Source organism: Euleptes europaea, chromosome 18 (genome assembly GCF_029931775.1).
Source record: "Euleptes europaea isolate rEulEur1 chromosome 18, rEulEur1.hap1, whole genome shotgun sequence".
Taxonomy (NCBI): domain Eukaryota; kingdom Metazoa; phylum Chordata; class Lepidosauria; order Squamata; family Sphaerodactylidae; genus Euleptes; species Euleptes europaea.
The window spans coordinates 42262795-42277069 of NC_079329.1; the positions used below are offsets into that span (position 1 = coordinate 42262795).

At 49.1% G+C, this 14275-nt stretch overlaps 1 protein-coding gene across 1 annotated transcript in view; it reads right to left on the reverse strand.

The window, feature by feature from the left end:
• Nucleotides 1-11365: 11365 nt before the first annotated feature.
• The window catches only part of IMMT (inner membrane mitochondrial protein), a 36555-nt gene continuing 33645 nt past the window's right edge, over nt 11366-14275 (reverse strand). Inside the window, exon 13 of the mRNA XM_056863003.1 lies at nt 11366-11973. Within this exon, the coding sequence (XP_056718981.1) occupies nt 11366-11973 (608 nt within the window). The remainder of the gene's footprint in view (nt 11974-14275) is intronic.

Genomic DNA, 14275 nt, shown 5'->3' on the forward strand with positions numbered 1-14275 from the left:
GACCCTGCCCGTTTTTTGACAGATCGAGAGGAGATTCCAGATTGAGGGCAGGGGGATTCCAGGTATGGTCGTCATCTGAAGAAGGAGAACTGTCCCCCAACGGGGCACTTGTAATCCGAGACCCCGGTGGGTCGGTAGACGCAGATTCGCTGGGAGCCTCTCCGACGTGAAGTGCAGAGGGCGTGTGTCGTCCAGGAGCTGCGCTACGGGTAGCTGCGGTGCCTCTACGTTGAGGTCGCCCACGGGTCTGGGGTGGTCCGTCTGGTCGGGGAGGAAGAGCGGGGTCCAGATGGCGAGGACAGGCAGATGCAAAGTGACCCATATTGCCGCAAACGAGACAGGCTCCTCTCTGGAATCGGGATTCGCGGTCTTGTGCGAGCCGCGTTGGTCTCCGTGGAGCGGGGGTTGAGGCTTTCGAAGGAGGTTTTGGATGATTGCCCCCCTCTCTGGTCCGGCGGCGGACCAGAGATATGAACTGGCGGCGGCTTTCCACCTCCTCAGCTAGTAAGATCCAATCTTCCAGGGTGTTGGGATCTCGTTGCATATACGCCCAGTTCAAAATGTCAGGGTGAAGCGCTTCCCGGAAATAGTGTATTCGGGTGGCTTCAGGCCAATCCACAATTTTGCTGGCGAGTCGTTGGAACTCATCTGCAAATTCCCGGACGGGAGTAGTGCCTTACCGGAGTTGCAGGAGTTCGGATTTAGCCCTTTCTCCCAAGAAGGGATCCTCGAACCGTCTCCGCAGAGCAAACATGAAATTGTTAAGAGAGCGGATGGATCGGGCCCGAGTGTCAAACTGGAGGACTATCCAGTCGGCCGCTTTCCCCGTCAACAAAGAGGCAACGAAACGAACTCTGCTGTCCTCGGTGGGGAAGTACTGTCCTTGTTCCCTCATGTAACTGTCCACATGATGTAGGAAACAGGGTAGAGTTTCGATCGAGCCGTCGTAGGTCGTTTTCAACCGAGGTTGCTTCCATTGTATGGGCAGAGGGGCAGGCGGTTGTCCTGGGGGCGGCAAAAGCGGTACTCCAAGAGCAGGCACAACCGGAGCTCCGGGGGCCGGCGGTTGCCCTGGAGGTGGTAGGAGTGGTGCTCCAGGAGCTGGCATAACCGGGGCCCTGGGAGCTGGCACAACCAGGGCCCCGGGAGCTGGCACAACTGGGGCCCAGGGGCCCAGTAGAATTGGCTGAGCTGGCGCCGGTTGTGCCGGAGTAGTCAGCACTTGTTGCAAACGGTCGTTTTCCCAAAGCAAACGTTCCATTTGGTCCTGCAGGCGGGTCACACGATCATTCAAGTCTCGGTTTTGGCTCCGCAAGAGGTGCACCTCATCTCCAGCTCCCCCCGTGCGCCGGGCCTGGCTGACCCGAAGACCAGTAGCCCAGTGGGATCCGTCCCCGTACAGGTCTTCCTCGTCAGAGTAGTCCGATTCTGGCAGACGTTCTGCAAGGCGCCGTGCACATTGTGTGGTGCGAGACGGGGCAAAGGCCGGGGAAAATGTGGACCCAAACGAGAATCCAACCCCTATGGTGTCTTTTGGACGTACATCCGCAGCCGCTCGCGCATGATCGGCGGCCAATCGTTGCTCCTTCTCCCTTTCGGCCTGAGCCTTGGCCGCTGCCGCATCCACTGCTCGCAACTGTTCCTCAGCCTTCTTTTGGTCGGTGAGTGCCTGGGCAGCTTCAAGCTTCAAGGCGGCGGTCGTGGTAACGATCGGAAGGGCTTCTTGCTCTAGAAGAGCGAGGAGCAGGGCAGAGTCCCCACCAAGCAGAGGTTGCACTTGGACAGCTAGTGCGGCTGCACCATCCCCGAACTTCGGGGTTAACAGTTGCATTAGATCGGCCATCGTGGTTGTGGTTGGGGGGCAATCCCACAAATAATAATGCTGTTTGGACAGTGACCTGTTGTGCCTCCACTTGACACACAGCAGGATCAGGTACTAGTGACAGCGGGGTTCCCCCCGCCGGTGTCCCCGCCATGGTCCGGGGCGAGTCAGGGCGGATAGGGGCCTCTGCCGAGTTCTGTTTAGTCTCTTGCAAAGTCAATCTCGCCAACAAGCGAGTTAAGTTTACCAAGTCCTCTTGTGCGGCACGCACTTCATCCAACAGCCCGTCCAGGACCAAGAGTTCGTGATAGGCGTCCCGATCCAAGTCCTCAGACGTCCAAGGCTTCGCGTCTAAATTTAATTGGCATACATTGCAAACATTTAATATATTTTTAAGCTGTATGTGCCTAGGACCACTACACTGTGAAGGTTTCCTTTCATCGGTGGATTGGAAAGTATCCTTCCCCACCCTAGTAGGTTGCAGAATAATTAGAAAGGAACTCCCTAAGTCAAAAGGGACACAATCAGGTTTTTTCTCAGCCTTACAGTATCTCCACTTACAAGGGAGAACTCTGTCTTGTGTGATTGTGACACAAGAGCTTGGCAAGGCATAGAAACATAGAGCTGGAAGGGAACTCAAAGGTCATCTAATCTAACCTCCTGCACAGTGCAGGAAATTCACAACTCACTCCCCTATACCCCGGGGACCCCTACTCCATGCCCAGAAGATGGGGGGAAGGGAATCCTCCAGGATCCCTGGCCAATCTGGCCTGAGGAAAAATTGCTTCCTGACCACAAAGTGGAGATTGGCATTTCCCTGGGCGTGTAAGAAAGAGCCACAAAAGTCACACACTGACTCAACCCTTCCTGTTGATATTTATGCCTTTTTCTCATTCATTATTTATATAGTGTTAATTCTGTTATTTATGTTGTAACTGTATTGAATGGTTTTACTACACATCCATCCATCACTGTAATACTTGTTGTTAACACAATTTTTATGCTTCATTTATATATTATTGCTTGCCTTTCTGTTTAGAGGTCCTTAGTTTGTTTCTTTTTTTCTGTTTGGAGGACCTCTTCCCTCTGTTTCATATTGTAGTACCTTCAAAATTATACACACAAATTTAGAAACATAGAAACATCAAGTTGGAAGGGACCTCCAAGGTCATTTAGTCCAACCTCCTGCACAATACAGGAATTTCACAACTACCTCCCCCACACACACACCCAGTGACCCCCTACTCCATGCCAAAAAGATGGCAAAAAGCCCTCCAGGATCCCTGGCCAATCTGGCCTGGAGGAAAATTGCTTCCTGACCCCAAAGTGGCGATCGGCACTACCCTGGGCATGCAAGAAAGGGCCACGAGAGCCAAATGCTGACGCAACCCTTCCTGCCCTCTCTCTCATGATCTGCCTAAATTCACAGAATCAGCACTGCTGTCCGATGGCCATCTAGCCTCTGCTTAAAAACCTCTAAAGAAGGAGAGCCCACCACCTCCCAAGGAAGCCTGTTCCACTGAAGGACCACCCTAACTGTCAGGAGGTTCTTCCTAATATTTAGCTGAACTAAACTAGACATGATCTTGGGGAGTTGAGCGGCTCCTCAGGATAGCGGAAGTCTTTGCAAAAACGTTTGCATCTGCCTTGCCCACGGAGCAAGGAGGAGGCACGGCCCACCTTCCAATCCACTGATAAGAAACCTTCATGGCAAGTCCAGCGTTTTGTTTCCCTGGCGGACATCCCGACAGCTGGCCTGGTGTCTGGAGCCATCCTCCCCAAGGATGAGGACAACATTGACTTATTGATAGTTATTATTAACTTATTGATAGTTAAACCCTCGTTGCTGCAATACTCTCCAAATGCATTCACAGACAAATCCCTGTTCAATCTTTATATAAATGACATCCATGTCGGGCTTTGGCTGCCAAATTCACACATGCCTGTGCTGGCAAGTGCCTCTATTTCTACTCTTGCGTACACTGATGATACTTTGGTAATGGCTCCCTCCCTGGTCGTCTTGGATGTTTGCTTTAGCAGAGACAGCGTTTGGCAGACAGGGTCCTCTGGAAGGTGGTTCTTCAATAATTTCAGGAGAAGGGAGCTTTTCAGTATCCCACTCAAGGAAGACCTTCCTCCACTGATGGAGAGCACAGCATGGAACTTGCCATGAAGGTTTCTTCTCATCAGTGGATCCTGCCCTGCCCTAGATGGTGGAGAAGGAATAGGAGAGGAAACTACCCAGCAGGACGTGGAAACTGTATGGGATCCATGGTTTGTTCTTTCAGTCTGACAGTATCTTCAGCTATAGGTCTCCAAAGTAAAACACTGATTCTTGGAGAGGGCCATGCCCAACGTGGATCCGTCCTCTCTGAAGTCTGTCAAGACATGAACGTGGGGAGTTGAGCATCTCCTCAGGATAGCAGAAGCCTTTGTGGGAAAAACTGCATCTGCCCTGCCCAGAGAGCAAGGGGGAGGCACGGCCCCACATAAGGATACCTTCCAATCCACTGATGAGAGGAGGCTTCAGGACAAGTCCCATTTTTCATTCTCTGCTATGCACCCCTCCCCCTGCCTCCTAGGACCTCCGGAAGGTCCTTTGAGCTTTTCTCAAACCTTCCACATCCTTCCGTGTCCTCTGCTCAAGCTAGCCTTCCTCCAAGCTACATTCCCTCTCACTTGGGAAGATCAGACCAGTGATACATAAATGGCAAACCTTCTTTCCAAAAGTAAATGCCATCTCCCTCAGTGGAAACCACTGGCCCTGCTGTCTTCCTCCTCCTCCTCCTGCAGCCTCCAGAAGAGAAAGAAGGGCACAGACTAGACTTTGGTGTTTGCTTAAGATTCAGGAAGCAATTCAGAGGTGTTCGTTCACCCGGCTGGAAGCAAGGTTTCCCCAGCAGCAGTGGTGTGCTGGCCCCTACCCAATTCCTCACAAGATATCGGTTCATTGAACCAGGTCAGCAAACAACATCCACAAACTGGGACGTGACTCCCCCACTGGCTAGTTAGGCTCGCCTAGTTAGCATAGTCCTGCCTGTGAGAAGGAACCCATCTTGGATTCCCTCCATCCACCCTGAAGGAAGACTCATTCCAGTGAGTACCCGTCCACCTTCCTGTCCTGTGCAGCTTCTGCCATGTTCAGTCTGGCACTTCCCTGCCAGCGACAGGTGTGTGGTTGGGCTGTGATTGTAACCTGTTTTGCATTTGAATAATGTGTTTTTCATTTGTGTTTGCAGGAGCACTTTGGAAGATATTGTGGCCGGCAGCAGCAACAGCAGCAATGAATAGATGCCAAGAAGGAACTTTTTCCTGTTTCATGATCAACCATGTGACAGATGAATGGGCTGCCCTGGAAGACTCTGCTGGGCTGAACATCTGATGGGACGGTGTTGCAGTTCTGTTGGTCAGCTGGGCACATGACAGAATTAATAATGTGCACTGAATAGCAAGTTTTGGCCTGACCTCTTTGTGGGCATGCCCCCCCCCCCCAATACACACACCATTTTAAAAAAGAAACTCAAGATGTGTACCTGGAAAAGAAAGCTATAGGATTGCTGCTGTTTTCCCCACAAATGTTTAAAAATTGGAAACTGCAGTACCATTCCCATCCGCTGTAATTCTTTTCCCAACCCAAAGCCCTGTCCTTGAAAAGGCACGTTACGAGGCAACCGAAGAGGAGCTTCCTGCCTTAACTCCGGGACCAGTGAGGGCATTGTGTGCACGGGGATAGGGTACAAGAAATCCCTTCCTCTGCATCTTGTAGAAGTGGATGAACCTCTTCTGGGTCTGTGCCTGGAGCACACAGGTCGAAGTTCTTAAGCTTCTTTCACTGTGCTGGATCTGAATCTATATAGTAAAGGCATCATTTGTTTTTCTGCTGTAAGTTATTTTTTGTCAGTTCTTAAATAGTTTGGATTTCTTTCTGCAGAGACTGCCAAGAATCAATTTATTTGAACAGTTACTGCCATTTGCTGGAATCGGGAAGGGGCAAGGGGCCTTCTACACCTGTAACCAGTCTCTCTCCTAGGAATCTCAGGCTATTGGATAGCAAAGAGAAAAAGGATTACTTAAGAAAGATGGGGCAGCGGCAAAGAAAATGAATCAACTCTGTCAGGTTTCACTGTGGGAAATTTGTGGTACTTACTCACACCGGAGCAAGATGTCACTCAGTGCCATTAGAACGCAGGAATCGATTCCAGGCCCTTACGGTGGTGGCAGAGCTGGAAACACTGCCAGTGGAAGAAACACAAACACAAAGAAGACAGGGAGGAGGACAGGGGGACACAAAGAGATTGCACTAGAAGGAAAGTGATGGTTTGTAGGTGACTCCCTGCTGAGGGGTATGGAACGTCATGTGTCCAGGCCTGACCCCATGACCCGACAGGTGTGTTGCTTGCCATAGGCAAACATTAAAGATATTGTAGACCAGATACCAAAACTGGTCAAACCTAGAGATCATTACCCATTTGTGATGGTCCATGTGGAAACCAGCGGTATGGCCGTGAATACCATTGAAAACATTAAATCTGACTATGAAGCTCTCAGGAGGAAGCTGAAGGGAATGGGGGCACAGGTGGTGTTCTCTTCAATCCTTCCTGTCAGAGGAAGTGGAATGTGATGGGAACAAAAGATAATGGAGGCGAACCAGTGGCTGTGTTGGTGGTGCTGACAGGAGCGATTTGGATTCTGGGACCACGGGCTAGGTTTTCTGGATGACACGATGGAGTTCATCTTTCAAGGTCGGGGAAGAATGTTTTTGGAAGAAACCTGGAGAGATTCATCAGGAGGGCTTTAAACTGGCACCACAAAGGGAAGGAGACGACCAACATAGGGATTTAAATGAAGGAGAGCAAACAGCACAGACCCACCTGGGAGGGAAGGGTCTAAAGGAGACAAAGATGCGGGGCTTCAGGTGTTTATGGGAGCCAGCGTGGTGTAGTGGTTAAGAGAGGTGGTTTGGAGTGGTGGAGTCTGATCTGGAGAACTGGGTTTGATTCCCCACTCCTCCACATAAGCGGCGGAGGCTAATCTGGTGAACTGGATTTGTTTCCCCACTCCTACACACGAAGCCAGCTGGGTACTTTTGATCAAGTCACATTCTCTCAGCTTCACCTACCTCACAGGGTCTGTGTTGTGGGGAGGGGAAGAGAAGGTGATTGTAAGCTGGTTTGAGTCTCCCTTAAGTGGTGGTATATAAAAACCAACTCTTATGTACCAATGCCCAAAGCTTGGGCAATAAGAAAGAAGAGCTTGAGCTTCTAATGAAGTCAGAGTGATATGATTTAGTCAGCAATACACAGACTTGGTGGGATGATTTCCATGACTAAAATGTAGTAGTGGATGGATATGAGTGGTTCAAGAAAAAACGAAAAGGACGAAGAGGAGATGGAATGGTGCTGTATGTGAGGAAAGGGTTTTCTTATCAAGAAATACTGGAGGAGGGTGACAGCCCAGTGGAAAGTATCTGGGTGAGGATAATGGAAGGAAGGACAAACATTATTGTGGTTGGAGTCTGCTACAGACCTCCTTGAGCAGCTTGACAGGGAATTAAAACAACAAGATCTGGTAGTTATGGGTGACTTCCCTGATGTGTGCTGGGAGACAAACTCTGCAAAGCGACCACAGTCATGCAAGTTCCTCACCTGCCTGGCCAACAATTTCCTTCATCAAATGGTGGAGGTAGCTACGAGGGGCTCAGCCATACTCGACTTAATATTGACCTACAAGCAAGAGATGGTAGATGAGGTGAAGGTGGTGGGGACCTTAGGGGGAAGTTACCATGTGCTCCTAGAATTCCTTTTGCTGTGAGGGACCAAGGAAGTTAATAGCCACACGTGTCTGTTAGATTTTAGTAGGGCAGATTTTAATAAACTTGATGAGAATCATTCCATGGGCAAAACTGCTGGAAGGGAAAGGAGCAAGGGCGGGCTCTCCTAAAATAAGAGCTCTTCCAAGCTCAACGCCTCACTATTCCAACAAGACAACAGGAAGGAAACATGGTAGGGGATCGAAAAAGTTAATGTTCAAGAAGTGGAGGCAAAGACATACCTTTAAAGAAGAGTATCTGCGGGTTGCTAGCCACTGTAGGTCAGCCATCAGATAGGCCAAAGCTCAAAGTGAGCTGATGCTTGCCAGGGAGGCTCGCTATAAAAACAAGAACAGTTTATTTAGATATGTGAGGTGCAAACACAAGGGGAAAGAGGCCATAGGCCCACTGTTGGGTGAAAATGGAGAAACTCTGACAAGAAAGAGAGAAAGAAAGGCTCAGTTTTTCCCCTGAAAAAAAGAACGGGCTCATCTAGAGATGATAGTAGGCAAGCCACTGCATCTGGGCTGCTGGATGACATGAACAGAGAGGTAGTTGAGAAGCACCTGGCTGCATTGGATGAGTACAAATCCCTTGGGCCAGAGGGTATGTGCCCGAGAGTGCTCAAAGAACTTTCTAGAGACCTTGCAGAACCTTAGTCCATCATCTTCCAGACCTCTCGGAGGATGGGAGATGTGCAACAAGATTGGAGAAGGGTGAACGTTATCCTAGTTTTCAAAAAAGGGAGGAAGGATGACCCAGGAAACTACAGACCAATCAGTTTGACCTCTATCCCAGGGAAGATATTGAGCAGAAAAGAGATCCATCTGCAAGCATCTGAAGGACAGCTTGACGATCTGGGGAAGTCAGCATGGATTTATCCTCAACAGGTCCCACGAAACCAACCTTGTTTCCTTCTTTGATCGAGTGATGAGCTTACTGGATTGAGGGAATCCAGTTGATGTTTACCTGGATTTCAGTAAGGCTTTTGACAGGGTCCCCCAAGATGTTCTGATGGGTAAGCTAGAGGGCTGTGGACTGGACCCTAGGATAGTTAGGTGGATAGGGAACTGGTTGGAGAACCTAACTCAAAGTGTAATTGTCAATGGCATTTAATCTGAACGGAGGGAGGGGTCCAGTGGGGTGCCACAGGGTTCGGTTCTGAGCCTGGTACTTTTCAATATTTTTATAAATTATCTGGATGAGGGACTACTCATTAAATTTGCAGATGATACTAAATGGGAGGAGCAGCAAACCCACCAGAAGATATAGAATTCAATGAGATCTGAACACAATGCAAAAGTGGGCGGATGTGAACAGGATGCAATTCAACAAGGATAGGTTCTGAGTTCTACATCTGGGTAACAAATAAGGGACATGCATACTGGATGGGGGATACACTTCTGGGCAGCAGTGTGCGTGAACAAGATCTTGGAGTACAAGTGGGGCCCGTATGAGCAGCCAATGTGACTCAGCAACAAAAAAAAAAGCTAATGGGATCTTGGGGTGTATCAACAGAGGAATAACATCCAAATCGCAAGATGTCATAGTTCCACTGTACACTGCATTGGTCAGGCCACACTTGGGAGTATTGTGTGCAGTTCTGGAGGCCTCATTTCAAAAAGGACGTGGACAGAATTGAGCGGGTGCAGAGGAAAGCAACGAGGACGGTCAGGGGCCTGGAGACCAAGCCCTGCAAGGAAAGGCTGAAGGAGTTGGGAAATGTTTTGTTTGGAGGAGGTTGAGGGGGACATGCTTGCTCTCTTAAAGTATTCAAAGGACTGCCACTTAGAGGAGGGCAGGGTTCCTGTTGGCAGCAGAGGATAGGACTCGCAATAATGGGTTTTAATTGCAGGTGGAGAGGTACCAGCTGGATATTGGGGGGAGGGGGAATGACAGTAAGGGTTGTTTGACAGTGGAATCAGCTACCTAGGGAGATGGTGAGCTCCCCTTCCGTGGCAGTCTTTAAGCAGAGGCTGGACAAACACTTGCCAAGGATGCTCTAGGCCAGTGATGGCAAACCTTTTAGAGACCGAGTGCCCAAACTGCAACCGAAAACCCACATATTTATCGCCGAGTGCCAATGCGGCAATTTAACCTGAATACCACCCTCAGAGGGGGCCCAGAGGGAGAGGCTAGGGTTGCCAAGTTCCTGTTCGCCATGAGTGGGAGGTTTTTGGGGTGGTGCCTGAGGAGGGCGGGATTTGGGAAAGGACTTCAGTGCCATAGAGTCCAATTGCCAAAGTGGCAATTTTTTCCAGGGGAACTGATCTCTATTGGTTAGAGATCACCCGGGGCGGGGCAGAGCCGGAAAGGCCAGCGGCTTGGAGGAACCGCGCGTGCCGGCAGAGAGGGCTACGCGTGCCGGAAGTGGCACGCGTGCCATAAGTTCGCCAACACGGCTCTAGGCTGATCCTGCATTAAGCAGGGGGTTGGACTAGATGGCCTGTTACCATAGAGTTGGAGTCCCAACTCTATGGTAAAAGGAGAGGGTAAAGAGACCCAACAAGAGATGGTTTCAGGACTCTGCTACAGACTATCAGGCCTGTGTTACTTTGGAGAAGTTTGGTAATTGCAGGCCGGAGGCTGGCTTCCTGTCAAGGCCAAGTGCTCAAGGCTATGTTCTCATGCTAGAAAGCCTGTTTATCGTGCTCCTCTTTTGTGTCTTTGATTTGAACTGTTATCAGTGGTTTCACTATGGTTTAACTTTGTCTTTCCTTGTGCCTAGAATGCTTTTATTTTGTATCCCACCTGCATAGATCTCAGTAGCTTCCTTGTCTGCGTGTGCTGCAGTTGACTTCTGAAATCTGTCTTTTTTCTCCTAATAAATTAGCATAGCTGAGGATTTACCTGCCTGAACGTGTTTGATTTTTGGGATGCTACAGATGGATGCTTGAGTTGACATTAGGAAGCTACTCCATTTTTTCTTTTCACCTTTAGTGAAGTTAGATGCGGTGTTGAGGTCTCCGCCACGTGCCATGGAGGCAGAGATGGCTTGACTCAATAAAGGAAGCCACAGCCCTCAATTTGCAAGACCTGAGCAAGGCTGTCAAAGATAGGACATTTTGGAGGACATAGATTCATATATTTATTCACAATCATTTATGTATATTCAACGCAAAGTTTAATTCTGTCACCACTTGGAGGATCTGAAACATTATGCAGTCATCCTAACATAACCCTGCTTCTCCTTCCAGAATGAGAATGGGTTCTCAGTTTTTCTGCCACATGAAAGGGGCAGAGCACAGAAACTTCACCACATGGGCTCCATCAGATCATCTCCAGGCTGCCATCTTGCCAACACACAGACAGTATTTATCCTGAGGGGATTCCCCTTTTTCGGTTTATAGCGTTACGGAACAGAAATTTTTAAAAAACACACCTGATTTTCTGACACTTTTTATTTAATTGCACCAAGTGGCGAATCAGTAATAGATGTTACAAACATTATTTCAGTTGGATCAGATGCCCAATCAGTAATACCTGAAAATTTAAAATAATCCAAATTGCTCCCCCCCCAACGAAGCATTCCAGACACGATAAACGGCTGGGAAAGGCTACCAGATGCAACAGGTGGTAGGATTCACAACTGTGCAAGGAGACGATGTTATCTGTTGGATGTCACTGCACTTCTAGCCTGTTAAGCTTTGGAAGGCTTCAGGCCTACCCTCTGATTTCTGTCTCCACACAGTTCCCAATTTTGCATCTGCCTGGTTCTTCACCCGTGTCCTCTGTCAGTCCACCTGAGTTGTTCCTAAGCCCACAGCGCTGGCGTAGGCAGTCAGGACGTCCACCACTTGCTTTGTCTCCAAGGTCATCCGAGCTTCATTGAGCCAGTCCAGGGCCACTCGCCTGGACTCCCCCGTCAGCTGATTGACAAACTTGGCTGCCAGCTCCAGGTCTCCATGCTCAATGCAATAGGAAGCATAGGAGAGCAGCTTAAAGGTGCCCAAGTCTTCCGGTCTGAGCTCAGCAGGCGGCTTTAGCTGCTGAGGGTAAACCAACAGGAGGGACTGCAGGTAAGACAGGAGGTACTGATACAGGCTGTTTTGGGTTTCGTCTATCATGGCCACTCTCTTTGCTAGTTTTTGGACCGCATGGAAGCGTGCCCTCAGCGCCTCTTCTGTGTACACCCCCCGGCTGAGTGATTCTGGAGGGAGGGCAGCTGTTAAGGCCTGGGTGAACGCGTTCTCCGAACAGCTTGCTCGGATGGCTTCCACGGCTCCTTCCAGCGGCTCAGTGGGGTGGTCCCCAGATGCCGTCTTCAGGCTCTGCTTTAGTGCTTCAACTGAAAGCCACAACTGATGAGCCTTCCTGGCCTCTTCCTCAGCAACTGCATGACCTGCAACCCATAAAGTTTAAAGGTGGGAAAAGTGAACCCATTCAACGCAAATGTACTTAATGCTTCACATCTATTCCCTGGCTGGGCAGAGTAAGAACACCCAGTTAATCCATAAGCATGGTGAAGCCCAAAAGCCAGTTTTCCAGAGCACCAACTCTCATATCTATCCCGATCCTTAGGGAACTTTTCAGTGGCTGGATGGAATAACACATGCATTTCTCCCATGTTTATTTAAAATGGCCCAACATTTCTGGCTGCTGCAGAAGCATAGAAATCAGGATTTAAGCAGTATGCTGGTTCTAATAACTCTTGCTGCTCTGCCAGCCAGAATTGTGCAGTCTCATCCTCTCTGCTTGGGCAGAGGCTAGCCACTCCGCTAGCCTCTTTCCCTAGAACCGTGACGTTTTCTTGCCACGGAGGGAGTGTCCCTCTCCTGCCTTGCCTTCTCATTTTTCCTCAGACCTTTGGAAGTTCTGCCTAAAGCCCCTATCCTCAGTTTGTGGATCATAAAAACAGACAATGTCCTCTAGCCAGCTCAGCAGACTGAGGTCGGTAAACTGCTTCTCTCCATTCATTCCTTTTCTCTTAAACACTCCCCTCTCTCAGTCTTTAAATCCTTCTCACCCCCACTTCTCACGACTGTTCCCTGGCACAGAATTCTTACCAAGCCAGAGGCTCGACTCTCACTTTCTCTGCTCGCTCTTCATGCACACATCCTTCTGAACACAACATTCTACTACCTAGACCCTCCTTTAAACAAATATTTCCATTCCATCTACATTTTCTATTTAGCCTGGTGTGTTTGGGGTGTGTGTGTCCAAAACCCTGTTGCCCAAATATTGGAAGCCGTGTGTTTGGGGGGGCGGGGCGAGCAGAGTTGTGTAGCCCAAATGGTGGAAATTGATTTTGGCATCTTGGGACCTGCTTTAGGAAAGTCGGGGAGTTGTCTGCCCCCTTCACCCCGTTATTCAACCTCTACATTAGGAGAAATGATTTGTAGCTTTGGAACTGGATGACACCCAGCTTTGCAGCTCTACCCAAACCCCCTGGTGGTGCAGCAGAGGTCTTGAGCTGCTGCCTGTCTGCAGAAAGCAAATAAACTGAAACGGAACTCAGGCAAGAGAGAGAAGCGATGCTGGGTTTCTCAAAAACAGGTCATGCCAAACTAATCTCATCTTTTTTTGAAAGAGTGGCAAGTATGGTAGATGAAGGGAATGCTGTAGATGTAGTGTATCTTGATTTCAGTAAAGCCTTTGATAAAGTCCCCCATGATCTTCTTGAAACAAAGCTAGTAAAATGTGGGCTGGACACGGCTACTGTTAGGTGGATTGGTAATTGGTTGACCAACCGAACCCAAAGGGTGCTCATTAATGGCACAACTTCATCCTGGATAGGAGTGACCAGTGGGGTACCACAGGGGTCTGTCCTGGGACCGGTACTATTTAATATTTTTATAAATGACTTGAATGATGGAATAGAGAGCATGCTAATCAAATTTGCAGATGACACCAAGTTAGGAGGGGTAGTTAATACCCCGGAGGGTAGTGTCAGAGTTCAGAATGACCTCGATAGACTGGAGAGCTGGGCCATAAGCAATAAAATGGATTTCTATAGGGAGAAGTGTAAAGTACTTCACCTAGGCAGAAACAACATAAAGCACAGGTACAGGATGGGAGATAGTTGGCTTGACAACAGTACATGTGAAAGAGATCTGGGAGTCTTAGTGGACCACAAACTGAACATGAGTCAACAGCGTGATATGGCGGCTAAGAAGGCCAATGTAATTCTGGGCTGCATCAATAGGAGTATTGTGTCTAGATCAAGGGAAGTAATACTACCACTGTATTCTGCATTGGTCAGACCTTACTTGCAATACTGTGTCCAGTTTTGGGCTCCACAATTTAAGAAGGAGGTTGACAAGTTAGAGCGTGTCCAGAGGACGACCAGAATGGTCAAAGGTCTGGAATCCATGCCCTATGAGGAGAGACTTAGGGAGTTGGGTTTGTTTAGTTTGGAGAAGAGAAGGTTGAGGGGAGACATGATAGCCATGTTTAAATATATGAAGGGATGTCATGTTGATGAGGGAACTTTTGTTGCTCCAGAGACTAGGACACAGAGTAATGGATTTAAACTAATAGAAAAGCGATTCCACCTAAACATTAGGAAGAACTTTCTGACGGTGAGGGCTGTGCGATGGTGGAATGCGCTGCCTCGGAGGGTGGTGGAGTCCCCGTCTTTGGAGGTCTTTCAGCAGAGGCTGGATGGCCATCTGTGGGGAGTGCTTTGATTGTGGGATCCTGCA